Source organism: Canis lupus, chromosome 6, assembly GCF_003254725.2.
Source record: "Canis lupus dingo isolate Sandy chromosome 6, ASM325472v2, whole genome shotgun sequence".
Taxonomy (NCBI): Eukaryota; Metazoa; Chordata; class Mammalia; order Carnivora; family Canidae; genus Canis; species Canis lupus.
This window is the reverse complement of record NC_064248.1, coordinates 42,187,244-42,214,380: the sequence shown is the minus strand read 5'-3', so window position 1 is coordinate 42,214,380 and position 27,137 is coordinate 42,187,244. Positions and strand designations below refer to the sequence as shown.

Genomic DNA, 27,137 nt, shown 5'->3' with positions numbered 1-27,137 from the left:
GCGGGGCGGGGGGGCGGGGGCCGCGCGGCGGAGGCGCCGGGGCGGGCGCGCGTCCGCGGCGGTGATGGCGGTGCGTGAACGCGCGGCGGCAGCAATGGCCGCTCTGGAGCGGCGGGTGCCGAGTCTCGATGACTTCGCGGGACAGAGCTGGAGCTCGTGGGTGGAACGGGCCGACCTGCCCGCGGCCGACGGTGAGTGAAGCCCCCCTCGAGTCCGGGGACCCCATCACCGTCTCCCCTCCCCCCCTCCGGGCCCCCGCCGGCAGAGGGGAGCCGCCGACGGGAGCCGCCGTCCGGCTCCGCGGCCCCCCAAACAAAGGACCCGCCGGGTCCTAGTGCCCGCCCGCTCATCACCTTCGCGCCTCCGGGTCCTAGCGCCGGCCCACCGCCCGCAGCCCACCCTGCCCACCTCTGCCTCTACCGGTGCCCGGCACCTGCCCCCACGTCTGCTTGCCTTTATCTCTCTCTTCGCCTGCTGTCCTCTAGCTTCCGCCCCTCCTGCACCTGCCCAGGGCTTTCCCCGTCCGCAACAGCCCTCTCCACGTGTTTCCCACGCACCCCACTTCTGTGCCCCCCTCCCACCCCCCTTGTTCCTTCGCCTTCTGCCCCGCACCTCCTGCTCCGTTACGGCGTTTGGGCCTGCGGGTTGCAGTGCTACTGGACCCCCGCCCCCTCCGCTTTAGTTCGTCGGTCCATCCATCTATCCATCCTCCCTTCCTCCCTCCTTTCGTCCATCCATCCCTCTGTGCCTCCAACCCTCAGTCCTCTCCCGGGCCTCTTGCCCTGCCTCTTGGCTCTCTCCCCTGACACCCACCTTCTCTAGGCCCCCGAGTGCCTTTGGTAAGCTGGCTGACAGCCCCTTCTGCTGATCTTTGTCTCCTGGGCCCCAGGGGGCACCTGGCCTCGTGGCCTTTGGGGTGACAGCAGGCATCACAGCCCTGAAGAAGTTTGCAAGTGAGAAGAGGTGGAGGAGGAGACCGCATGGAGCCGTCTCTGATGACACTTGTTCTCCTCTGAGACATCCTGACTCCCAGCTCAGCTCTGCCCATCACTGCATTTTAAGGGACTTAAGAGTGGGAGCTGCCCCTTGTCTCTTGCCTGCCTAACCCACTACCCCTCGTATACAGAGATTATGTAAGACTGTCAGTGATCTTCTCATCCTAGAAAGGGGCAAATCTGTTGGTAGGTGTTAGAAGCACATCTCAGTGGAAGCCCAGGCCACCCCAGGACTGCCCCATGCTGGGTGGGCAAGGATGGGGCCATTGTCAGGGTCTGGGTGCTTTGAGAACCGGAAATGGAATCAGACGGGTTTGGTGACTCAGAATTGATTTTTTTTCCAAGGGACAGGGAGGGGGCATAGAGGAGGGAGGGGAGAGGAGTAAGGTAGGGGGATGGGGGAAAGAGCTGCTTTGCACAGCTAAGATGTTTTTGTCATCAACCCAGAAACTGAGGTAGAAGGGCAACCCTTGCCCAGAGCCCTCCTAAGGAGGGGAGGGGCTTGCATAGGTGACCAAAGGGACTTTGAGGATGCCAGAGGACCCCCCCAGCCAGACAGCAGTTTCTCTTCTCAGGATGCTCTGTGACCATCCTGTCAGCACAGGACCTCAGAAGCTGGGTGTAACTTTGTCAGTACCAGGGTAACCCAGGTGGAACAGAATAGCATTCATGGGGATGGGGACCTGGGAGGGTACCTGTTTGGCACGGCACAGAGTAGCAGAAAGGACGCATCAGAGAAATCTCCAAAGAAGGGACTTAGAGATTTGTAGTAAAATATGTTAAGGATCGTTTCCCATTTAAATGGGGAAGCGGGCCCAGAAAAGAGATCATATTTATTCACAATCGCCCAGTAGTTTGCAGTGGAGCTGGGAATCGCACCTTGGAGTGAAGGGTCCATAAGAAAGGTGACAGGATCCTTCCTAATGGGGTCAGGCCATTCCAGAGGTAGCAGGTGAAGGAAGAATGGGCACTTGAGAATGACCTGCTGAAAGGCACTGTAAGCGGTCCTGAGCACCAGATCCTGAGCACCAGAAGCGTGTTAGGGACTGTGGGCTCCTGCTGCTCTGCTGCCAGGCCGCTGCCGCTTGGGTAGGAGATGGGGCTTCTGGGGTGGAGGTGTTCCTTCTGAGCTGTGTTTCTCCTCTAGGGGCTGAGTTGGAGGAGAGTAACAAAAACACGAAGAAGTTGGATGCCATGACCCTCATTAAAGAAGGTGGGAGTTGACACACATTAGGCTGGGGCCTAGGGCAGACAGGACCACCTTCCTCTCTTCCAGCATATCCCAGGAGGTAGCTGCTTGAAGCAGCAGGCCTGGGGAGCCTCACTTTGCTAGATCTGAGTCAGCCCATTCACCTACCGCCTGTGACCTGTTGTGGGAGATCCTAATCATAGGTGATTGGGCTCACTCACCCAACAGCTCCTTCTTAGATGAATCTCTAGAAGCTGAGAGCATGCAGCATAAAGCTTGTCATGTCAGCTGGGAGGGGGAGGTGTCTTCTGCGCGGGGTGGGTGGGAGTGCTGTCTGACCTTACAGGGAAACCCCTGGGATCCCCAGCCCCAGTGATGAGGGCTTCTTCATTGCAGACATGTCCATCTTCGGGCACTGCCCTGCCCATGACGACTTCTATTTGGTTGTGTGTAACCACTGCAGCCAAGTGGTGAAGCCTCAAGCTTTCCAGAAGCACTGCGGTGAGGCGAGCCCTAGGGAGGAGACAGAGGGGACAGGGGAAGGTGGAACATGGGCCTCTGAGGAAAGGGTCAGTTGGGAGGTCATGTGGGTAGCGCGGGGAGGCCTTGGGGGGGGGGTCAGAAGGTCCTGGGGGTGGCTTCAGAGGATCGTGGCGGGTCAGGGTGCTTGTTTGAGCAAAGTTGTAGCATCTAGGGGAATTAGTGGAAGAACTAAGAGGTTCAGCAAGGTGAGTCCTAGAATTTTGAGTCTTGAAGGCTCATGCAAGGGGAAAGAGGGCAAATTTAAAATCTTAGGCTTGGGAAATTCCAGACTTTGTATCGTGAGTCTGTGGCCAGGGTTAGGAGGTTGGGGGAGGAGCCAGTTGATACCACTCACCTTTTTTTTGTTTGTTTGTTTTTTTGTTTTGATACCACTCACCTTGATTACTCTCTCCACCTCCTGGTGACAGAAAGAAGACATGGGCCCCTCAGCAAGCTTTATGCCCGGGCCCCACCCCCACCTCCAGCCCCTGCCAGCTCTCAGAAATGCCATGTAGTGAATGGGCAGGGCCCAGCTTGTAGGGCCCCAGGTTCCACCAAAACCTCCTCCAGGGAGAAGGGCCAGGGGTCCCGGAGCCGTGGCCACCAGCCTCCTGAGAAGACACAGAAGGACAACCTCTGGTAAGGAGAGGCTGGAGACTCCCTGAGACCAACCTTGACCCTGACCCTAGCCCAGGGAGGGGTTAATACAAATGGAGGCAGCCATGGGGCAGTGGGGGCTGCTCACAGCAGGAGGCAGCCATTCTCTCTGCAGCTCCCTTCCAGGTGCTCCAAGGAATATGGGGTCCCCTTTCCCCATGTTCTGCACCCCTGCTATAGCCCACCCAAGTTCAAGGGCTGGGAAGGAGATGGCTCTGGGCTAGAGTCCAGGGCCCAGGCCCAGCCCCCCTGCCCCCCAGCCCACACCCTCTCTCCGTGTGTAGCCTTTTCGTGCCTGTGGTGAATCTGGAGAAGATGTCCAGTCTCCCGAAGCCCGATGGACATGGAATCAGGGTGGCCCCGCCCTCTGCTTTCCTCAGCCAGCCTGGTGGCCTCACCAAGGACTCCCCTGGAAAAACTCCCATGGCACCCCCTTCTAAAGAACCTCCTGGGAGAGAGAGCATCGAGATGACCCCCAGTGAGGGCCCCAGTCACCGGGCTGAAGGCAGCCCCCCTGAAAAGGAGCCTGGTGGGGCCAGGCTGACCCACAAAACCCACCGGAAGATGGCCCGTGAGTAGTCCTGGTCTTGGGAGTCAGGAAAGTAGAGTGGGGACCCCTTTGGACTGCTTAGTCCTTGGACTAGATGGAGGGGGTTCAGGAAGGAGCGGTCCTGGCCATCACTGGTTGCCAGGGTGCAGGAGCCCCTGGTCACCGCTTGATGTGGACATACACTTGAACTCCTTGCTGTCTAGGAAGCTTCTCTCCAGCCCAGGTGTCCTGCTCAAAGCTAAGGGACCTTAAGCCCAAGTGGGTGAAGGTATTCTTTCTCACCCTGGGCTGTTGACCTTTATCTCTGTCCTCAGCTAGATCCAGGGCATCAGACCCCTCCCACAGCTGGTTTCCCTGGCATCTCAGATGCCTATGGCTGCTTTTGTTTATTGATACGTGTTGCCCTGTTGTGGACTTGGAGTGTCTTCGCCAGGAGTGCCTAGGCTGGGAGTGGGGACGGGGATGGTTCTTGTGTCCAGCAGAGAGTTTCTGTCTGATGCCCAGAGGAGTTTCTCTAGAAGGCTGCAGCCCTGGACTTGAAGGCCAGAGGTTCTTCTGCCTTAGGCCCAGCTCTTCTCCCTCGGGCCTCCTGGAAATGGCCTTGGGGGGTCACGGGAACTGTTTTCCCCACAGGGAAGGAGTGCGACCTCAACAGGCAGTGTGGGGTAATAAACCCAGAGACCAAAAAGATCTGTACCCGGCTGCTGACCTGCAAGGTAATCTGAGTCCCACTGCACAGTGAGGGGGACAGCAGAGACCCGGACCCTGGGCAAGGAGAGAAACTGCAGTGTTATCCAAGATTCGGCTCAGGGCCTGGGGGTAAATTCCAGGTGAGGCTAGAGGAGAGGAAGTGCCCCCCAGGGGGCCCAGCATGGGAGCTTTAGGCAGATTGCCCCACTCCAAAGGAAGGTTCTGGGCCTGTGCAGGTGTGAAACAAAGACACACGAATACACCCAGGAACATGCGCACACGCCCCTCTGCTTGCCCAGGGGAGCGCACTGCCGCCCCGCGACACTGCTCGGCTCACACACCCTCCCTACCCTTCACCCTGCTCTATTCTAGATCCACTCGGTGCACCAGCGCCGGGAGGTCCAGGGCAGAGCCAAGGACTTTGACGTGCTAGTGGCAGAGCTGAAGGCCAATTCCCGCAAAGGGGAGTCTCCCAAAGAGAAGAGCCCAGGGCGCAAGGAGCCGGCTCTTGAGCGCCCCTCCCAGGAGCACCCCTCCTCAGGCCAGGCTGTGGCAGCGGCCGCCCCCAGCAGCACCTTCTCTGCTCGTGCCAAGCAGACCTACCCGTACTGTGCACTGCCCAGGTACGTCCAGAGTCCAGTCCCCCACCTGGGGACACTTGGCCCCAAGCCACCCGGGACCCCGGGAGAGAGGTCCAGGGAGTCTCACTCTGCCCCAGGCTGGGGGGGGGGGGGTGACACCTGGGGCCCCTGGCCATGGCGCGGAGGTGGGCGACTGCTGCTCCTCACCAAGCATACCGCCGTACCTCAGGCTCTCCGTAGGGTGCCGGTGCCCATACCCGGGATAAAACCATGTGCCCAGCTGCTTCGCACAGGCCAACACTCGTACCTGGGGAACCGAAAGGGTCAGGGTCCTGGGTGAGGCAGTCCTACCGCGTATTCATTCACTGGCCCCTTCGTGTGCAGAGGCTGCGCCGGAGCCCGGGGAGAGCCTGCCTGGCCGAAGGAGACACACACGCATCTCTGCCTGTAACACAAGGGGCAGACCCGAAACAGGCTCAGCTCACAGACAGGCTCACAGGAATATGTGATGCAAGAAGGGGGTTGAGAGAATTGACTGGGCTGACCAGAGCTGGGTGCAGTTAAACTCAGAAGATGCTCTGGAGGAGGCGAATCTGGAGCAGATTTCCCACCCCCTCCCCGCCCCTCAGGAGGCAGGGCCTGGGAAGTGAAGGGGCTGGGGAGAGGATCCCTTGGGAGCCGTGGCCCCTGACCTTTCTGGCTCCTACTCTGTGAGCTCTGTGGTTCCCTTCCTTCCTATCCTTCCTCTCTGGCTCACTGCCCAGCAGGGTGTCTGCCCTGGCTTTTTGAGCTTGGCGGGTTCAGGGACACCCCCACCCTGACCCACTCCCGTCTCATCGCCCTCACATCCCCTTTGGCCCTTCCAGGTCCCGGGCCTCCTCTGAGAGTGAGTTGGATGATGAAGGCCCCTGTGGTGGTGATGGGGACCCAGGCCTGTTCCCCTTTCCCCTGCCCCGGGGTGGGGCCCAGGCCTCCAGCGAGGAGAGTGAGGAGGAGGGGACATCTGAGGACCTCCACCTCCCCCCTGACTGCCATTATGCAACCCGGCCCCCGCGGCCACAGGCGGTAAGGACCTGGGGCAGGGACCTGGGGCGGGGGGTGGCCCAGCCCTCCTGGCCCACAGTGTGGGGAGGAGGTCAGATCCTCTGCACAGGAGCCCTCCCTGCGTCCCAGGCCCCACTAACCGTGCACCTTCCTTCTGCCTTTAGTTCTGCACCTTTGGGAGCCGGCTGGTGAGTCCAGGATGCTACGTGTTTAGCCGCCGGCTGGACCGGTTCTGCTCAGCACTGAGCTCCATGCTGGAGCGGCACCTCAGCTCTCACATGTGGAAGTGAGTCTCTCCGGCCCAGAACCACCCTCCCTAGTCCCCCGGGGCCCGGATGTACGTGGGCTTCAGAAGCCCTCGTTCTCACACACCTAGAGATGCGGTTTGGCTGTTTGGCAAGACCCCAGATAGAATGAAGGAGAGGTGGGAAGCTGACAGGCCGAGGCTGGGCTGAGGCAGGGCATGAGTGGGTGGTGGGGGAGGGAATCCCGACCCTTACCCATCGCTTCCAGTACCTTCTGGGTGACTAGGCATAGGGGACAGCCAAACTGAAATTTGAAATGAGGTTCTTAATGGGTCTCTGTAGCCCTCCATTCCTGCCTACCCGCTGTGCTTTCTTCCTGACCCTCAGTTCCACGGTCTCCCAGCAGATGGCAGCAAGGCCAGGGGCTCTGTGGGCCATTTCTAGGTGGGGCAGAGGCGGAGGTTGGTGGGGAGGTCCTCTTGTTTGCAGGGTGGCGTCACAGCGGAGCTCTTTTTGCTGCAGGAAGATCCCACCGGCAGCGGAACCTCCATCCCACCCTGTCAGCTCCCCACTCTCTGCTCCCCTGAGCCCATCCTCTACGGGCAGCTGCCCCCGCCTCCCAGGCCCACCCCCCAGACCTGCCTGCCCAGCCTCCACGTCCCCCGCCAAGGACAGCCTGGTCCCCAGCTACCCTGCCGGCTCCCCCAGTGTGGCAGCCGCCTGCAGCCAGGCAGAGTGCACGGGCGGGAGCCAGGCCATCACCTCACCACTGCCTGCCAACACGCCGTCCCCATCCTTCAGCAAACTCCCACCATCGAAGGCTAGCAAGTCATCCAAAGGCAAGGACGGGCCCGAGGCGGAGGCCCCTTCTCGAAAGCGAAAGTTATCCCCAGGCCCCACCACTTTCAAACGGACCTGCATCCTGGAGCCCTCTGGCAAAGGCAAACCCTCCGGCTGCCGAGGCCTCTCGGCCAAGACTAAAACAGCCCTGGGCGTGGGGCTTAATGGGACGGTGGGGCCAAGAGTGAAGCGGGCAGGGCCGCTGGACTGTCGGGCTTCCCCTCATCAGGCCCCTGCACCCGTCAAGGCTTCTCAGCTGGACAACCGGGGAGCGGCTGGACACCCAGCCAAGGCCCTGCCAACCAATTGCCTCTCTGAGGAGGAGGTAGCCAAGAAGCGGAAAAACCTGGCCACTTACTGCCGGCCGGTGAAGGCCAAGCACTGCCAGGCCGGCACCCCTGCCGATGCGGCCTGCCCCGTGCGCCGCAAGAAGCCGGGTCCTGCCGTGGCCTTTGAGGAGAAGTGTTCCACACTGAAGGTACCAGCCCAGCTCCCTGGAGAGCATGGGCAGGGAGAGATGAGGATGGACGAGGGTAGAGCGCACAGTGGGAGCCTGGTGCAGAGAAGGTGCTAAGGCAATGTTTGTGCGGGGAAGGGATGAAAGGGGAAGCTGAGAGAGTCCTGGGCCGCCTTCTCTAGGCAGAGGTAGGTCAGCTCTTTGAAAGGTGACCCAGCTTTTGCTTGATGGGCCCTCCCCTCTCTCTCCCTTGAGCTACGGAGAGGCTGCCTCTCCTCTGCCCCCACATCTGCTTCTGTTGTAATGAAAGGGCCACTTTTTGAATCAGCTGTTCCTCACACCAGGAACTGGAGCTCCCTCTGTCCCCGAAGGAAAGGAAGTTGGACTTCATGAACTCTGATGGGAAAGGTTTGGGCAGGGGCGTTGAACTTGGGTCCCCGAGCCATGGCCTGATAGGCTGGGTGGCAGGGTGGGTGGGCCACTCTTGTTCCTTGGTTCTGCTTCTGGGCATCAGGGCCTGGAAAGGCAGGGACACCACCCAAGTCCACGTATGCCTATGTGCCCACCTTGCACACGTGCCCACTTCCAGGATTTCAGGTGTCAGGCTAGTCCTCCAGGGTTTCTGGTAAAGCCAGCAGCCAGGTTTATGTGCCTCTTCTGGTGGGAGCCCCAGAGCAGCATGCTATGGGCTGTCTGTATGATCTCATCCTGGAGGGACTTCCTGATAGTGAGAAGGGGATGGATACTCTTCTGGTGTAGGCACGGGCCAGATGCATACCCGCTCCTCGGGCACCTGCATGAGTAGCAAGTCGGACGGTGCCCCACATGTGTGCGCATGTGCATGCGGATGTTCTCAGGCTGTCCCTGCTCGGCTGGCCTTCATCTGTCCCCTCGTCCAGCTGTCATCATCAGCTCCGCCAGGAGGAAAGCAAGCTTTAGCTCTAATGGCCCACAGTCCACTGGGTAGGAGGACTGGTAGGCCCCCAGCCTGATGGTGTCTCTTGCCTCTTGTCTTCCTGCAGTCTAAAGCCCATTAACAAGAAAGTGCCTGCCCACTGCGATGGAGCCGCCAGCACCTCCTCCCCTCCAGATCCGGGCCCCAGGCTGCTGCCGCTTTTTATAACTTTATATTATTTTTTTTAAGAAAAAAAACTCTTTAAAATACCTCAAGACTGTCTCCCTGTTCTGTTGCTGCTAAAGAAAATGTAAAAACAGAAACATAGAAAAGGAAGGAAAAGATGTAATAAAATGAGTATCCTTGCTGTCCCCATCCGCACCCCAGGAGGCGAAGATGATAGGCAGCCAGACTCCAGCTCCCAGCGCCTGCCTGCAGAAGTCTCTTATGCTCATATATTTTTGTCCTTTTAAATGGTGTGGGGATGGCTGGGATTTGTGTCCTGCGGGAGTCTTCCCTCCAGAGAGGATGATGAGGCATATGGCTCTGTGTGAGCAAGGCTCACGAGAATCTTTATCCCAGAAATGACCCTGGTCCCACTGGGAAGGGAAACTTGATGGGTGGGGAGGTGGGGGCACACCTCTGGCTCTACTCTCAGGTCTCTGCCCTGAGGGTCTGTGGGCATCAGTCTGGGCCTTCTTGCCCTCCGGCAACACTGGGCCTCCGTGCTATCTCTGAACCCATTGCCTCAGTCTCTTCCACTGTTGCTGCCCTAACCACCTCTCACTAGCAGCTTTGTTTTCTCAACCACTAGGGGAGCTCGAATGGAGTTGGTAACCGCTCTAAGGATGTCCATGATTTTCGTGGACAGCCTGTTTTGGTCTCTGTCCGAGGCCTGTGGGTTTGCCCTTCAGGAAGGGGTAGAGAGTCCCTCCCAGGTAGGCCTTAAGCTGCACCACACCTTTCTGGAGGCAGGAAGGAGAAAGGTATGATCGCTTACAAAACTTCTGGCGTGGGAGGCAGCAGGAATGTGGGAGGTCCTGGTCCCTCCGGATCACCTGGCTCCCCAGGGCTGAGCAGATGGTGTGGAGGTGGGAAGGCCTGGGGGTGCCCTAGTTCTTCCGTTTCTCTCACTGGCGACTGGCGTGCTGATAGGGGATGAGACTGTTGTTGCATCTCCCTCCTTGGGTCCTCCAAACCTGAGCTCACCAGCACCAGCTGGTTTCTTCTCCTCCAAACCTGAGCTCACCAGGCACGAGCACGATTTTTTGACCTGGTCCTTACCTTTCAGTCTCCTTGCTTTTCGGCAGGGAGGACACTTACCCCCTTTACAAGACAGAAGAAGGGACGGCGGGGGGAGGGTGTGAGCCGAGAAATTCAGAGTTTCTAGAAGACCGTTCAAAAAGCACTGGTTTCACACTCTCGGTTCAGTGCACGAAGTCGGTCATTGGGGTTTGGGTGGGATCAGTTGCCCTAAGTGTCATTTCCATAGGCTACTTGAGACGTAAGCCCTCGCGGGCAGGAAGGTACAGTGAGGCAGGGGCCGCCTGCCGTCCGGCGCCCTGGAGCCCCCGGCGCCCTGGAGCCCCCCGCGCCCTGGGGCCGGCGCGCTTTCCCCCCAGGCCCCAGGGGGCGCTGTGGGCGAGGCCGCCGTGCTGCCGCCGCGCCCGGGGGAGGGGCCTCTCCCGCCGCCGCCGCCGCCGCCGCCTCAGCGATCGCAAACCCGGAAGACGCGCCCCGGCGGCTGGGAGCGGGAGCCCGCCCGGCCATGCAGCCCCTGGAGGTGGGTCTGGTTCCCGCTCCGGCGAGGGAGCCGAGACTGAGCCTCTGGCTGCGGAGAGGCAGTGGGATCTTGGCGCACCTGGTGGCTTTGGGCTTCACCATCTTCCTGACCGCGCTGTCCCGGCCAGGCACCAGTGAGTGCGCGGGGCGGGGCCTGGCGGCCGGGGGCGGGGCCTGGCGGCCGGGGGCGGGGCCGGGGCGGGGCCGGGCGCCTCGGTCCCTGGAGGGGCCCGGCGGGGCTCAGGGCGTGGTGGGGCGGGGCCCCGCGAGCTGGCGGGGCGCTGTGGGTGCTGGGCCGCAGAGGCAGAGCCCCCCGAACTCACCGGTTCAGCAGAAGCGGAGCCCCTCGTGGAGGATACAAGGAGGCCAAGGGCCAGTGTAGGGCCGAGCTGAGCTGGAGCTGCGGGAGGGGGAGCCCAGGCCAGACCTGGTGGATGGTTCCCCCTTGGTTGCTCACCGTAAGCCCCACTGGCAGCTCCACTTCGCACGAGTTGCTGATTGGGGCGGCAGCAGGGCGCCGACCTTCCCCGTAGCCGGAGTCTCGGGCTCCCGCCAGCCGCAGGGCAGAAACCTGGCGCCCGGCTGTCAGTCTGTTCTCTTTGATTCCTAGGTCTTTTCTCCTGGCACCCTGTATTCATGGCCTTGGCGGTGAGTTTGGGCTTCCTTTCTGCCCCTGATTTGCTTGGTATGCCCCTAGGGAAGCATCCAGCCTTCCTAAGGCCCAGAGACCAGGGGGAGAGGATGAGGGCCCCATCTTCCCCTGCAGCTTATGGTTGGGAGACATGGAAGGCTGGGCTGTAGTTAGTGTCCGTGGCTGAGGGGAGTTGGGAGGCCGTGGAAGACGTTTCTTCTCCTCTAAGACCTGAAAGGAGGAAGTAGAAGTGGTGTCCAGTCACCTGCCCCCACCCCCAACTCCAGCCCCACGAAGTTCAGGAGGAGGTTTAACACTTGCTAAAAATTTGCTTAACATGGGTCAGGAAATGGGAGCCCCGCCTGTGGAGGAGGTGGGCATGGCTGTGGCCTGAAGGAGGACCTCACTCAGCTGTCCATTCCTGCCTGTGCTCAGACGCTGACCCTGACCCGAGGCAGGAGGTCCTGGGGGAGTTCTTTAGGCTCCCTGCTGAGGAGTGTGGAGGAGTGCAAGCACGACCTCCTCCTAGGCCTCCAGGCCGGGCCTGCACTCACTGGCCCTCTCCTGTGTTCACAGTTCTGCCTCTGCATGGCTGAGGCCATCCTGCTCTTCTCGCCTGAACACTCTCTGTTCTTCTTCTGCTCCCGAAAGGCCCGGATCCGACTCCACTGGGCGGGACAGACCCTAGCCATCCTCTGTGCGGCCCTGGGCCTGGGCTTCATCATCCTCAGCAGGGCCCGCAGTGAGCTGCCCCACCTGGCGTCCTGGCACAGCTGGGCGGGGGTGGTGACGCTGCTGGCCACGGGTGGGCAGGCGCTGTGCGGGTCCTGCCTTCTCTGTCCCCGAGCAGCCGGGGTGTCCAGGGTGGCTCGCCTCAAACTCTACCATCTTACTTGTGGACTGGTGGTCTACCTGACGGCTACGGTCACGGTGCTCCTGGGCATGTACTCAGTGTGGTTCCAGGCCCAGATCAAAGGTACAGCCTGGTACCTGTGCCTGGCACTGCCCCTCTATCCTGCCCTGGTGATCATGCACCAGATCTCCAGCTCCTACTTGCCAAAGAAGAAAATGGAAATGTGAGTTTCTCCAAACTCTGAATGCAGGTGGGACACTTGCCTTGGACTTAAAGGTTCCCATTGGTGCGCTTCAGGGGATCCACTTCAGAAGTGGTAGGGTTTTTGTACCTCTTAGCTGGGCCAGGGGCTGCAGAAACCCAAACTGCTGTTGCTGATGGTGACTCCGATGGGGAAATCTGCTGGGTGCCCATAGAAGGTGATGGGGGGGCTTGCTCCTGAAGCCTCTACTCTTGTTGGGAGACAGAAGTGTCGGGTGGTGGTAGTGTTGGGTGTTCGCAGTCATTTCTTGCCTGTGTGGCTGATGGGCGGTTGGGTTCCAGTAATTTATGAACAATAGCAGTAGTACTTTGGGTAGAGTATGGAGAGAGACCACGGGTTATGGTTCTTGTAGGCTCTACTGGGCAGCCTTAGGCAAGTCACATGTCTTGGGACCGGTTTCTGCATCCGTGTCGCAGGTGAGTGTTTCTAAACAATCTCCAACATTCAGTGTCTGTCAGATGGATGCCACAGAACACTCTTCCTGCTCTGGACCATGGGCTGGACCACTAAGCAGACTCAGGATGTTATTGTCACATTCATTATCCCCCTGTCCCTCATGGCCCTCCAGGAATAATCTGCTGATTGGGCTCCTGGACCTAGGGCACAGGGGGTCAGGCACTGTGGAGAGAAGGGTCCCAGATGAGGCTCTCTTGAACTCCAAGACTTTAATAAAGGCACTAAAGTCACTTTAAAGCTTTTGAAGGAGCAGAAGGGCGTTAGCCTCAGCAAGCCTGTGGCTCCGGGCAGGGCTTCTCAGCTCAGTTGAGAACTTCCTTCGCCCCACCTCAGATTCTGGACTTGAGGACTGCAGCACATGGGGCGGTGCCTTTCCCTGCCATGTGTTCTGGGTTGCATAGTAGTCCTGAGCATCTCGTAGCCATCCTTAGGCTCGGGCTCTTGCCTTAGCACGTAGCTCTGTGGAGGTATTCCAAAGCTTTTAGAACAAAATAAAAGCTAAAGAAGTGGGGTAGGGCTTTTCTGATCGAGGAAAAACAAAGTCTCCCTGGTTCCCCTTCTCAGCCAAGCTTTTCTCAGTTGCTGTCTCTTTTCAGCTCTTTGGCCCAGGAGGGGGCTAAGTGTGGTGCCAGCTGGCAAAAAATAAAAGCGCTGGGCCCTCTTGCCTGCAGAGACCCTTCCTTGTTCCAAACTGAAGGTAGTTCCCCAGCTGCCCTCAGTGGTGAGCTGGATGCCAGACTGGTTTGGTTGGGGAGATGCACCGCCGTAGATTGTGGCAAGGATTGAAGACTGCCACACCAGGAAAGCTGGTGTTGAGGCAGGTAGACAGCTCAATGGAAGCTCTGGGAGGCCTGGGTGTTGGGGCTGGAGCTCCTGGTCCCAGGAGCAGGGCAGGTGTTCCTAGGTGGCAGTAATTTCGATGTCTTAGGTCCTCCTAAGATTTAAGACCTCCGTCTCTGAGTGGCTCAGAAACCAGGAGGTTGGTATGGTTTAACAATCCGGCACTGGGAACTGCAAGGACAGAAGTATCCTCTGAGTGGATCTCACTGGGTCAGATGGCATCTTCCAGGGGCATGTAAAGGGGGTCTCTGCTCTTCAGGTGATTACACCTGTCTCACTGTCACCTCTCCGCTCTCAGGCTACCCAGTGTGGTCTAAACTTGGGAGAGGTAGTTTCTGGGGCTGCCTGAAGGGCATTCTTATCCAGGGTCACTTTGCTCAGGGACTCCCGTCTCCCCCCCCATTGCAGCCAGTGCTGGGAGTGTCACTGTCTCCAGCAGGGCGTCAGGTCCGGGTGAGGTTCACCAGCTTTTGCGAGCCGGGCAGCCAGCGCCACAGAGCCCAGCCTGCCGGAGGTGTTGGCTGCTGCCAGGTGGTGCGGGGGCCGCGGCGGGCGGCGGGCTGACAGCCGGTGGTTTGCGTGGGCTGTGCCAGCTGATGTCTATTCCCAGCCCTGGGAGGAAGGGGGACGTCATTTATGTTCTGCAGGAGGAAGGGGGCCCCAGCTGTCACCTCTCTGACCGGGAGGCCTGGGGGGCAGGGGCACAGGGCCAGGAGGGGCACAGGTGGTCTTCTGCCGAGCCTGTCTGACTGCAGTAGACAGAGCAGGTCACCAGGAGGAGCCCTTCTTCCCGGTCGGCCAGCCTGGGGGGTACTTCCCGCCCCCCTCCTCTGCGTCTCTCCCTGCATCACCACCTGCCCTCCCATCCTGAGGCAGCAGCTGGACAACCATTAGACCTTGGCGCCAGGGCACTCTTCCTCCAGCTGGGATCTGGGTGGCTGCCTGCTGCACAGCCCCTGGCTTGTGTGGTTTCCTCCTCCCTACGCCCTGTTCCCACCTCCCTGTCTCTCCCCATCTGGGATGTTAGCTGGGCTCCTCAGCAGTGAGGCAGAGGCTCTGGGGTGAAGGAGCAAATGGCTGCCCTTTTGCCCTTGTTCCCTGACTAGGGAAAGCTGCTAGTAGTCAGCCTGTTTTGCCTTTAAAAAAAAAAAAAAAAAGGCCGGGGTGCTCACATTAAAAAAAAAAAATTGCATGTCATTTGCACAGATTTGCATATCAGGCTCACTAAGACTTGATTCCAAATATGATTATGTTTCAAACTCAACCTTGAGGACATTAGAAATGTAGATGTTTTTTGTAACCAAATCCAAATGGTAACAGGATTATCGTCCTGGGTTCAGACCCTCCCCCCATCTTCCCGGAACCACTCCTTGCCTTGAGCCCCACCGTAGCTGGGGTTGGTGTTGAATGGCAGGAGCTCTGTGTCTGGGGAAGTCTTCCAGCCTCACCTTCTTGGCTGCTACGCTGCAGCAAAGGTCGGTTACCGGGTCCCTTGCTGGCCCGTTCCTCCTCTCCGTGCCACCCCAGGGGGCCGACTGCCCAGCCCATCCCGACACTGGCCTGTACCTTCTTCCTCATTGTCCTCACCCTTCCACCCCCGTGCATGGCTGCTCTGGGTCTTGTTTTTCAAACCTCACTGTGGGAGATCTAGGCATCCTCCCCGAGCCAGCTGGCTGCTGTGCCAAGGCCTGTTCAGAGTTAATAATAATCATTAGCTGCACAGGGGCCTTTCAGTTCCAGAGCTCTAGGCACTTGCAGGCTGAGTCAGCCACTCCCCCCCCCCCCCCCCCCGCCGGAGTGTAACAGAATGGGGAGGGGCAGGGGGGTCGGAGGCTCACTTCCTAGCCATGGCTTGAGGCTGCTGTCCTCTGGGAGTGGGGCCCGAGCACCCTCTGAGTAAATCACTAAGGTCTTTTCACCTGACAAAAGTCAAGACGTGGGGAACAAAGCGTAGGCTCCACTGAGAATAGCAGTGGCAGCTGTTGACTCTGAACCGCTAGCATGCTGTCCTTCTCTTACCTGTCTTGACTTCTAGAGGACACCCCTGCTCCTGATGCCCCAATCTCAGCATTTCTGGGGGCCCTTTGCAGGCTTAGGGAGCAGGGAGGCTTCTGGGTTAGTGCTCTGTTACCCTTGTATCTGGTTGACCTAAGAGCCTGTGAATCAGGCAGCACAAAGTGCATTGTCCTGGGAGCCAGGAGAGCTGAAGCCTGGGTTTGTTCAGCTCCTCACAAGGGTGTGGCCAAAGGCAAACCACTTACTGCTCCACCCACCTACCTCACAGGGATGTTGTGAGGGTCAGAGGAGAGAATGCATGTTAACAAGGGATTGCAGAGTCCAAAGCATTAAACAAATGTAAACAGCTGTGTTGAGAAGTATGTTCTTGTCCTTGACTCTCTTTTACTCAGCGTGGCTCTGGGTTTGACGCTTCTTTTAGGGAAGCAATCGACAGTTACGGAAAATGATGCTGAGGGGACCCAACTCTGAGAGGTTGTGTTGTCGGCCGTTGTAAGAGAACACACACTTCCTCCTTCTAGATGCAAGGTCAGCTGTCACTCACTGTTAGGAATGCCATCAAGGTTATGACCCTAGCGAAGCCAGCCCTGGGTGCTGCCCACCCAGTGGTTTCCAGGCATGGGGCTGATTATAAATCTGGAGATCAGCACAGTTGTCCCTTCATCCAGCCCAAAGTTCATGGAGCAGGTCACAAGTCTGCCTAAATCTCTCCTACCTAATTCTGCACTTCGGAAGGAAAAGTGGAGCAGACAGGCCAGGAAGGCAGGAGCAACAGTAATGGACACAACACTGCCACCCTGACCCTCTGGTTTCCCCTGTAGCCTCAGGCTGAGCAAGGCCTGCATCGGGCCCTCATGCCAGGCACTGGAGGTGGAGAGCTGCGACACATGGCCCCCAGCTCCTTCACAGGCTTCTCTCCTTGGAGTAGGATCTGTCCCTTCCTCCTTAAAGGACTTCATTGGAATTAAAACACACACACACACACCAAGAAAACAGTTCTATTTAAATGTTAAATTAGGGGAAGGATACTTTCCATTCCATTTGAGAACTGCCAGCAGCCCACCCGGAGTGCACACCGAGAGGTAGGTAGCACAGCAGTGCAGAGGCTTCGGTATTCAGTTTTTTATCGTTTCTTTTCTAACCTGGGATCCAGCAACGAGACATTAGTCAGCTGTTGTGGGCATAGCCTGGCATTTCTCCCCAACATGGGCACAGAGAAGACATAGGTGACAGACGGAACGACAGGGCCCCAGAACTGCCCTAAGGGGCGGCTTGAAGGAGACCGTTCCCAGCTCTGGGCTAAGCTTAAAGCAAACCCAGAATACCTCCAATAAGGCAGCCTTCCCTCTGCCCATCCACCCAGAAAGCTTAGCTAGTCACCAGTGTGCGGGGACTAAGAGCCCCAGTTTTTAATCTTCCTGCTATTGTCAGAATTTCCCAGAGGATTTTTTTTAACCTCCGCTATAGATCAAAGAGCTACTTCAGGCCATTCTGTGGTACCAGAGGATTCAACTCTTGGGTCTCACCGAGTATACATGAGGGGCCCCCAGCACCCCTCTCTTTAAAGCAGCTAGTGAGTTCTCTTGGCACGCTTTCTAAGGATGCCCAGGACTGAGCTGGGCCTTTCCAGCTGGACCCCACCAAAAATAAACTGGCCAAGGGAGGGAGCAGCGGAAAGTGAGAGGAAAGCAGCACGGAGTTCTGCCCAGGTATGGCACTCCTCACCCTATGTGCATGTTTGCACACCTACACATGCATGTGTATACACACACCCCTAACTTTGGGGCCAAGGACTCTCACCTTCTGTATGCCTGTGCCAGGAAGTCTCCCTGCAGGGTTCCATGTCCTGGCTCACAGAAGGGTGGTTCTCAGGCCACAGTTCCACACCCTCTAAGTTTCTGGGACAGTAACTGGACATAGACTGGAAGACCTCAGGGCTGGTCTGTGCATCTTTACCACTTGGTATTTCCTGCCCAACAGCATGGAAGCCTGATGAAGGGGCTTGATGTGGCAGCTGCTTTTTAGCCTTCCTCTCGAGCCCCGGGAGGGGGAGCATGGGCTCACTGCCGCCAGACCAGAAAAGCCAACCTTCCTAAGGCAAAGGTCTGAACTGTCCCTATGATTTGGATGGGGAAAGGAGCTTGGTTTCCTGGGAGACCAAGGTAAGTGGTATAAGAAGTACAACTGCAGAGGGGAAGGAGGTGAGAAGTCAAGAGGGAGACTAGGCTGGCCGGTGCAACTGAACTCTCAACTTCGGTTCTACAAGGCAACAAACAGTACGATCAGCCTCCTCCAGTCCTCCAAAATGCCACATAAGAGGAGCTAAGGAGAGAGCTGCGAGACATGACCGACAACATCGCATGTCTTGACCAGAATCTTAGAGAACTTCTTGTGGTTTGGGGGCTGAGATGCAGCCATGCACTTCTCCGGCGTAATGGGAGAAAGGAGCACGAGGACTTTGCAGGCTCAGAGACAGGGCTTGGCACAGGCCATGATGGCAGAAACACCAGCAGTCTTCCCAGACCCATTCTCTTTGCCAGCATCCTCTTCTTGGCCAACATCAGCCACAGCAAAAGCTGCTTTGAAAAAATGAAAAACTGCTACAAGACTATGGGGGCACTCTGGCATCAACATCTGTGATTTCACGGACTGCTAAGGTTGATCTGTCTGATGTGTCTGGAGTAAGGTATCTCCATCCTCTCACCACTTTGGTGGTTCCTCACAGAGAGAACAAAACTTTTCCAGACAGAGGAGGGCTGCCCTTTGGTCAAGATTTTACCAATTTAGCAAATCAGGTAATGATTCAAATTCTGGGTTTTCTTTTTTTCCTTATACCATTTCCTCTCCCCTCTTGGAATCTACCATGACAGTCCCCTTCCAGAAGTACCAAGACAGTAGCCAAAGAATATGCATGTTCAGAGTTTAGTAGAATCCAGTCCAATTTCTGATAGGCTGTGTCTGTACCAAGAAGGTGGGGGGTTGCATTTCTTTCTTTGCAATGCCTAGGACACATTAAAGTGTCAATGAATAGTAACCTGCCTATTCAATGAATATGCTTTTAGCCAAACTAAGATAGTTACCATTTACAGTATGATAAAAATACAGGTAATAATCAAAATACTGAAACTGAGCTAGCTACTTTCCACCAATTCTTTTAATCCAGTGCAAGCGTTTTTCCATAGCACAGTTAGTAGGCTTCATCTAGACTTTTAAGAGAACTCTGTGGGGAGGCAGATCTTCCTCCCCAGGGATCCAGAAAGACTTCATTATCTACAGGGAGTAGCCACAGGTTAAGGAATTTCTAAACTCTCTCCTGCTACAGCATCAGTAACATTTCTTTTGAGAATCTATCAGGTTGGGAAACTATCCTTTGCTGGTTAAAACCAGCCCACAGCTGGGTTTTGTATGGTCTGTGAGCTAATAAGAGTTCTTACATTTTTAAATTGTTGAAAAAACTCAAAAGCCATGTTAAAATGATATGAAATTCGAATTTTAATGTCTGTAAATAAAGTTTTACTGGAACAGGGCCACAATCATCAGTTTATATACTGTCTGGGGCAGCCTTCCTGCTCCCATGGCACGGCTAAGCAGCTGTAACGGAGTGTTCATGGCCTGCAGAGCCTACCGTATTTACTCTCAGGTCAAAGTTCCTTGACCCTGGTCTATTTTCATGCCTGGATGTGGATTCTACTCTTGCCTTTATAACAGCATTTAAGTATCCTCTCCTTAGGGCACACACTTATGAGGTACAGCGAGCCCCACCCACAGGCTGAAAAGAAAGATAAACCAGTCACAGACTGCCAGAACAGAGACTCAAGCCAGGTTTAATGATCATAGTCTAGTTTTCAGAGCCCAGAGGCTCCAAGATTTGCCAGCCTGGGTGTACATAAGTGCGAGGGGCAGGGTCCTGGACACAGGAAGGCCTGCTTGCTTTGCCAGCAGGGCCACAAGGAAGTACAGAGGTAAGAACACACAGAAAATTGGAATCAGTTGGCTTTACTGTCCCCAGGTGGGGTGTACCCTCTCCAGGCCCCTTCCTAGGAGCCCCATAAATACAGGCAAAGAAAAAAAAGATCACAAATAATCACACAGACAGATTGTAGAGCCCTGTCATATTCTGTCTCCAGGGACACCTGCTTCCTGGGAGACATGTCTGGTTTATGGGTGCAGGGTGGAAGAAGGGAGGGAGTGATTTCTCAGCCTTCTCTTATAACCAGAACTGGCAGTTTCCTACACAACGTTCTCGTGAGCTTATATAGGCTGAGTACCTAATCCCCCATGTGGAAAGCTTACCTTTGGGTTCTACCAACTGAAACCATGGGAAGAGGCCAATCAGTTCAGTCTCTTGGTGGGGCAGCCAGACATATCTACCAGTCTTTCAAACAAGGAGGCTACTTCATGGATATAGTAGGGAGACTTAGAGCCTCAGGGTCTTTTCTTATTCCCTGAACTGGGTAGTACTTCTGAAGAAAAAGGCCTTCCTAGTCCTCAGGAGCTCCGAATGTTCTAGAAGGCCAATTTCATTTGACATTTATTTTAAAGATTGTCAAAGCCCTAGCTGGTGCCTAGTGGGGAACTACAGAGAGATGAGATTTTCCCAGGTTCCCTAGTAAGTCTGAGGAGGGTGGCCTGGTTACTATAGCTCCAGTGACAAATCCTCAGAAGTCTCTGGAATATACAACAAGACAACTTTTCCTTCATGCCCCTGTCTTTCCAGGGCAGCTAACACAGGAAGAATAACTTCTAGCTGCTTGTTCCCCTGCCAGTTTCCTTCTGGGTCCATCACTGACCCAGTTCTCCATTTATTTCTCATATATATTACCTTCTATCCAAAGGAGGTTTCTGAGGGGTCTGAAGACCTGGCCAGTCCCCCATCATCCCTTTTCCTCAGGTCTTCAACCTGTGGTTCTCCTAACTCCAGCCTTTGCAGAGAAGTTATTCAGTGCCAGGGAGATGCTAGGTAAAGCTTCAGGGAGTTTGGAAACGAAAAGTACAAGAGTTTGTATCTGGGGAGCCTGGCGTAGTCACTGTCTCTCCTATAGGGCAAGAAAGTTGTCTGCACAAAGCTGTGCTCATAGATGGAACCCACTGTGACAGGGGAAATTAGTGGGGACTAAAGAGTCACTGTCCTGATGGAAGTCAAGGTGCTAGTGTGCATGCACACCTAGAAGCATGCATACCTAGGAGCATGCAAGTACTTGAGGGAAATGCTGCACCTCTTGACAAATGAGGTTACTAATAAAGGATGGACAGCAGTCTTGACATCCCAGGAACAGACAAGGGAAGATGGTGAGTTCCAGTCCCCTTTCCCAATCTTAATAGGCAGCGGGAGTCAGGCCCTCCTAGCAAGCATCCCTCACCTGTAGGGAGAGGACACCTCTTGGAACCTTAAAGAGCAGGTCAGAAAGCTAGAAGATCTGGAGAACTTCCAATGGACAGGGAGCTTGGTTGGGAGAAGGGGAGACACTGAAAAAGACCAACGTCAGAGAACATTTTCACCTTTGCTCCTCTCATCCCCTTGCCAGAGCTTGGAGCACCCAGGTATCTCCCTGGACCTGCGGTATAGTCAAAGGGTGCAGTCATCTCTGTGCCCAGAGTATTCCACAACCCTGGATGGAATGGAATGTTGGGCCTGTTCTTAAGCTCCTCTGGCCTGACCACCCCAACAGCACAAACCTCTGGCTGAGAGGGCTGCCGGCAGCAGAACTTCCCTTCTGAAAGTTTAGTGCCACTGTCTCTGCTACAAGACTGCCTGGAACCTTGTGGAGAGGGGCCGAGCTCTAAGCTGCACTCCAACTTGCCATGCTGGGGCAGAGACCACCACCCAATTCCAACCCCTTGGATGATGAAATCCCATGCTTCAGCTTTGCAGCAGGGTGAGACCTAAGAGGGGACCAAGGCTGCTTTGCCAACATAGAGAAGACACATAACTGGTCCCCTCCGTCCCCAAGCCCAGTCTAACGCAGCTGGGGCCAGACCTTCCAGGGTTCCTCCATTTGCAGAGCAGCATATCAGGGAAAACTCAATCCCACCTGAGCTTGCTAAGAAGCTGAGAGAAGAGATGGCATCAGGGAATCTGGTAGGCCCAGCTGGACGCTACATAACAGAGGCTGATTTGCCCTCCTCCTCCTCCCACTGCTGACGTGGCCCCACATCCCGGGTCTGAGGCAAGCATCCATAAAAGCTCTGCCTTCAGCAGCCCCCACCCTGGTCTGACACATAGGCGCTGGGAACCAAATGCTAACTAACCAAGGATTTCACCAACCGGAGAATTAGCAAATCTGGAGTTTATCCCCCATCTACAAGTTTTGTGCTGGCACCTATGCCGTGACATAGACCCCTCAGTTCATGCTGTCTCCCTCTGGGTCACTGGTTCCAGGGCTTGGCACAGATACCACACCTCACATTGTTGCCATATCTGATAGGCAACAGGCCAGGCTCCCGCAAAGATCCATCCATCCAGGACTCGTTGGGAAAGAGGCATTGGTGGGAAATCACGACAGCTTTGGGGAGCGTTATTGATTGAGGTCTCAGCCTTTTCCCGATTCATTTTGCCAAAGGCTTTTCCAATTTCCCCGGCTGTGAAGTGTGACTTCCTGGCCAAAGAAGATACTACAGCTCTTCCCCAGGGTGGCTCCCGTGGAAGATCCACCCCCCAGCACACACATCACAGGTGTGGGTGGGCAGAGATAGCAAAAAAAATTTTTCCCCCAAAATGATTTTCTCTTAAGGAGCTAAGGATGACCTCGAAAAAGTTTAGGGAATCTGCTCTTCCCCCCACCCCTTCCTCATTCCCACCCAACTCAGACATGCTCCTCTTCCTCTACCAGGTTGAGAATTCCCAGGGCTTTGGGTAAGGGGGTAGCACTTGCCTGAGGATTAGTATATCCATATGGAAAGTCGTGGCGGCCACACCGTGGTTGAGGTCTTGCTAGCTATGGTACCCGTGACCAATTCCCTCAAGGTCGGGGGAACCCACTCCCTTGGGCAGCCAGCTCTCTCTTCCATCCCCTCATATCCTTCAGGGGTGCATTACCTCTCCTGGGGCGGAATCTCCCCACCAACCCATCCTGCTCACACCACAATGGGTGTATCAGAGAAGACCGAGCTGACCGACTCCGGATCCGACATCCTCCGAGGGCCCTTGCCTGTTGCCTCGGGCACAGGCAGGGTGTTGCCTGGCTTGAGCTTGCCGTTTTGACCCTGTCCGGGACCAGCAGGTTCCAGGAAGGCCACCCGCCGGTCAAAACCATCATCCTTGTCCCCACCAGCCATGGGATCGTGGTTGGGTGTGGTACTAAGCATGGACGAACTGAGGCTGTCTCCTTGATGGCTGGACGGTTTCTCGACACCCCGGCACCAGCATCGGCAAGGGGTAAGGTACAGGTATATGAGGACCAGGACCACACTGAGGATACAGCCCACTAGGGTGGTATAGGCTGTGTTGAGGGTGTCATGGTGGCCGTGCAGGGTGAAATTATACACTTTCAACTCCACAGACAGTGTCTCATTGAAAGCCTCCCCCATGGCGTAGCAGGTATACACACCCCCATCCTCAACCTGCACCTGCTGGAAATGAAGACTGCCATCCTTGGACACTGTCACTGTGCTGTTGGCCACCTCATCTAACACCCGTTCATTGCTTGGTGTCACCCACACCTTGGTCATCCCCTGCTGCTTGGTGTCACACTTGATGGTCAAGGTGTCACCCAGGTGCGCTTCCCAGGCCCGCTCCTTGTACTCGCTGCAGTTGAGAAAACTCAGGTTGAAGACATTGTGCAGCTTCTTGGAGCTCATGCAGTACAGGTCCTCCTGGAAGTCCATCACGGAGCTCAGCTGCCGGTACTGCCAGTGTGAAAACAGCTGGTAGAGCTCACAGTCGCAGTGCAGGGGGTTGTTATGGAGGTACAGCCCATTCTTGATCCAGGCGGGCAGCTTCTGCAGGTCGGGCAACGGTAAGTTCTTCAGCTTGTTGGAGGACAGGTCCAGGAGAGTTAGTTTGGGTAGCTTGGCTCCTTCCTTGACCAGTTCCAGAGGGAAGCGGGAAATCTGGTTCTGGCTCAAGTAGAGTTTCTGTAGCTGGGCCATGTCATCGAAGGCGCAGCGGTCCACTGCCATGATGTGGTTATTGTAGAGCAGCAGCACCTCCAGCGCCTGCAGTTCGCTGAACAGGAACTCGTCCAGTGTTCGCAGCTGGTTGGAGGAGAGGTCCAGGTAGCGCAGGTTGGGCACTGGGGAAAAGGCCTCGGAGGAGATGAAATTCAGGTGGTTGTGGCTCAGGAGCAGGGACTGCAGGTGGATCAGGCGTGTGGGGGTCCACTCGGCCCGCAGGCGGCTCAGGTTGTTGTGGCTGAGGTCTAACAGCGCGGTGTAGCTGGGTAAGGAGTGGGGAACGTTGGGCAGCTGCTGCTTGGAGCAGCTGAGGATGTTGCTGGCGCACAGGCAGGCAGCAGGACAGCTAACCACAGGACGGCCGGCCCTGGCCACCTCAAAGAGGAGCGGGAACAAGGACAGCAGCAGGAGCCAGAGGCCTCGAGGGTCACGCTGGGGTTGCATAGTGTCACTGGGAAGGGCGAGGAAGGCCACTAGGAAGATCTGGGAGAGTCACCCGGGCATGTTCTGGTGGGATAAGGAAGGGTCACTTTCACTGCAGGCTTAAGGGAGACAGTGGCGGGTGTGGGGCCACGAGGGCTCGCGAAGGTAGCACTGACCCCCCCTCGCTCCCCCCCCCCCCCGTCACATTCCCCCTCCCCCTCTACGTGGGGCTCGAAGGGAAAGGAGCCGCGGGGCTCCCAAGCGCTGCGCAGGCGGTGGGCTCCCAACGGAGCCGAGAGGCGGGCGCCGGGCCTCCGGGCTGGGGTCCCAGGGCTGCGGGGCGGGGGGCGGGGGGGGCGCCTCGACCGCGGGGTCAGCGGGGTCAGGGGTCCGCGGGGCGCCGGCTGGGCGGGGAGGGCCGCTCCCGGGGCTGGGGTCCCCGGGGCCTGCGCGGCGGGCACCCCGGGGCCGCTGGTCACCGCACCTGCTCGCAAGGACGCGTCTCAGCCCATGGCGGGTCCGGGAGCTCCGTCGCGGCCTCCGCCCGCGGCGCCTCACCCGCCGGCCTGTCGCGGCGCCCGCCTCCCGCAGCGGCCCGCGCTCGGCCCCATCGCCTCCGGGCGCCGGCCGGCTCCGCGCCGCCTCGCCCGCTGCACCCGCAGGGCCCGCCGCCCCCCACCCCCCGCCTCCGGGGCCGCGGGGCCGGCGTGGAGCCGAGCGGGCAGCCGGCCGGGAGCGGGAGGCGCCGCGAGCCGAGCCGAGGAGCGGCGTGGGGGCAGCGAGCACCGCGCGCGCGCCCGTCGCCGCCGCCGGAGCCTCGGGGCGCGTGCGCGGCGGGGGCGGGGCGCACGTGCGTGTGTTTGTGTCGGAGCCGAGCGGCCGCGCGCCGGTGCCCCTCCCCCGGGCGCGGGGGGCGCGGGGGGCGCGGGGGCCGCAGGGCGCGGGGGGGGGCGCGGGGGCGGGGGTCCGGCCGCCTGCTCCGCTCGCCCCCCGCCCCCCCTGCCCCGACCGGAGCCGCTCCCGGCCAAGCTGGGTCGAGCCGGAGTGACTTCGCTGCCGGGGACTCCGGGGCAGGGAGCGTCACACGTCTTGGAATCCTACAAATTAAAGAAATCTGGCTCGGCTCCCGCCTGTCAGTGTTGGCGGGAGATTCATTAGTCACGTTCTGAGGTTCCCCCACTTCTCTCTCTAGGGCTGTGAAGTCTCAAAGATTTGGGGAAAGGTTTGGGAAGAGCCTTGTTTCCGTGTGTGTCTCAGTCTCGCTACTATGCCCCCACCCCCGGGGTACCCCGACGGGTACGCTCGCACAGCGGGCCGGGCAGGTGGGCCGGAGTGGAGGTAAAGGGGTAGGTGCGGTCTTTGGTGTACGGCCAGGCCCCCCGATCCCACGTGCCCAGTTTTCCCATGAAGCGATCCCTACTGCATCCCTGACACACACACACACACACACACACACTTCCTACAAGCCAGGGACAACCTTCTACGTCTGGAAATTCCAGAACCTTTCCGGCTGGCCGGGGAAAGCCATTCATCCCTTTGGCCTGGCTGCTTGCCCTCTTCCTGAACCAGGACCAGTTCTTTCCCCTCCCCTTATGGAGCAATTCTAACATAGTTTCTTTATTACCTAATCCCCAAGAAAAGCTGGGATGGCGGGGGGGGGGGGGGGGGGGGGGGGGCGGTCAGGGTGGTGGTCTTCTTTAACACCAAGAAGCTGTTTTCTTTTTAAGATTTTTTATTTATTAGAGAAACAGAATGAGTGGAGTGGAGGGGCAGAGGGAGAGGAAGAAGCGGGCTCCCTGCTGACCAGAGACCCTGATGGGGCTGGATCCCAGGACCCTCTGATCAAGAAGCTGATAATCAGTGTAGGGTGGCGGTGGGGTGGGGGGGTGGACATGGACTGAGGGAGATGTAAGGAGACCTTAGACCTTATAACTCAAGACTATAGCTATTCTTGGGATGATAGAGCCTGAGAAATTACCTTTTTATTCTTTCCAGTCTCTTACAACAGCAGGAGCAAGACTGAAATTAATGTCTCAATACATTAACCTGCTAAGTTTTAAAAAGAAAGAATTTATATTTGTCACATATGTTTTACATTGAATTTAAGTGAATGTACTATCTCTTCAAGGGGTATTAGCACGTTAACATATGCACAGTGTGAAAGGTCTTTTCCTGTTCATTGGAAGCATTGATGATAAGGTGGAGAGAGTTTTCAGGGAGTAGGAAATACTGAGATGACGTCGAAACAGTACTCTATTGCTGCATAACAAATTACCCCAAAATTCAGTGGCTTAATACAACTATATATATTCAGTGCCTTTCACAGTTTCTGTTGGTCAGAGATTCAGGTGTAACCTGGCAGGCAGTTCTGGCCTGGAGGCCTCTCATGAAATTGCAGTCATATGTCAGATGGAACTGCAGTCATGGGAAGGTTTGACTGGGGCTAGAAAATCAACTCCATGGAGGCTTGCTACATGGCTCGTTCTTGCAGCTGGCTGTTGGTAGGAGGCCTTGGCTCCTCTCCATAAAGGCCTCACTACAAGACTGCTTGAGTGTCCTCACAGCATGGTAGCTGACAGCCTTTAGAGCAAGAGATCCAAGAGAGGGACGCCGGGGTGGCTCAGCAGTAGGGCGTCTGCCTTCTGCTCAGGGTGTGGCCCTGGGTCTGGGGAGCAGGTCCCACATTGGGCTCCCTGCTGGGAGCCTGCTTCTCCCTCTGCCTATGTCTCTGGCTCTCTCTCTGTGTCTCTCATGAATAAATAAATTAATAGATCTTAAAAGAGAGAAAGAGAGCCAACAGAGAGCAAGGCAGAAGTCCCAATGACCTAGCTCTCCAAAGTCAGGCCTGCTATCTCCATCTTGGTCATATGGACCAGCCCTGATTCAATATGAAAGAAGACTATGCAAAGGCATGGATACCAGAAGGAGAGGATCATTGGGGGCCATCTTGGAGGTTATCACTCACATCATCTTTGAAATCATATCTATTTTTTTATTTTGAAAAATTTCAAATATACACAGAGTAGAGAAAATAGTACAATGAACTCTCATATACCCATCATCCATATTCAGTCATTATCAAGGGATCATTTATTCT

At 56.8% G+C, this 27,137-nt stretch overlaps 3 protein-coding genes and 1 long non-coding RNA gene across 9 annotated transcripts; 2 read left to right on the top strand and 2 right to left on the bottom strand.

The window, feature by feature from the left end:
• Window positions 1–17: 17 nt before the first annotated feature.
• Window positions 18–8,940, top strand: ATXN7L2 (ataxin 7 like 2). Of its 6 annotated transcripts, XM_025417343.3 has the most exons (12): window positions 18–191; window positions 2,143–2,208; window positions 2,581–2,685; window positions 3,135–3,345; window positions 3,648–3,934; window positions 4,547–4,629; window positions 4,976–5,226; window positions 6,051–6,249; window positions 6,393–6,514; window positions 6,996–7,791; window positions 8,115–8,178; window positions 8,793–8,940. In XM_025417343.3, the coding sequence occupies exons 1-12, from the start codon at window positions 65–67 to the stop codon at window positions 8,795–8,797; spliced, it is 2,316 nt and encodes a 771-aa protein (XP_025273128.1). In that variant the 5' UTR covers window positions 18–64; the 3' UTR covers window positions 8,798–8,940. The 6 variants fall into 6 exon arrangements, 2 of the variants coding, with proteins under 2 accessions (XP_025273128.1, XP_025273129.1); XR_007411057.1 differs by having other exon boundaries at window positions 3,744–3,934; window positions 6,996–8,178; XR_007411056.1 differs by lacking the exon at window positions 8,115–8,178 and having other exon boundaries at window positions 6,996–7,958.
• LOC112640713 (uncharacterized) lies at window positions 1,766–10,605 on the bottom strand. The gene is made up of 3 exons (XR_004816552.1): window positions 10,527–10,605; window positions 5,492–5,629; window positions 1,766–3,317 (listed from the first exon to the last, which is right to left on the bottom strand). It is a non-coding gene; the product is annotated as an uncharacterized LOC112640713 (long non-coding RNA).
• LOC112640712 (probable transmembrane reductase CYB561D1) lies at window positions 10,334–15,867 on the top strand. The gene is made up of 3 exons (XM_025417347.3): window positions 10,334–10,581; window positions 11,058–11,095; window positions 11,655–15,867. The coding sequence occupies exons 1-3, from the start codon at window positions 10,434–10,436 to the stop codon at window positions 12,156–12,158; spliced, it is 690 nt and encodes a 229-aa protein (XP_025273132.1). The 5' UTR covers window positions 10,334–10,433; the 3' UTR covers window positions 12,159–15,867.
• Window positions 15,868–19,303: 3,436 nt separating this feature from the next.
• Window positions 19,304–24,677, bottom strand: AMIGO1 (adhesion molecule with Ig like domain 1). The gene is made up of 2 exons (XM_025417346.3): window positions 24,525–24,677; window positions 19,304–24,124 (listed from the first exon to the last, which is right to left on the bottom strand). Exon 2 carries the CDS (start codon window positions 24,059–24,061, stop codon window positions 22,580–22,582), a length of 1,482 nt encoding a protein of 493 aa, XP_025273131.1. The 5' UTR covers window positions 24,062–24,124; window positions 24,525–24,677; the 3' UTR covers window positions 19,304–22,579.
• Between the last annotated feature and the right edge of the window lie 2,460 nt (window positions 24,678–27,137).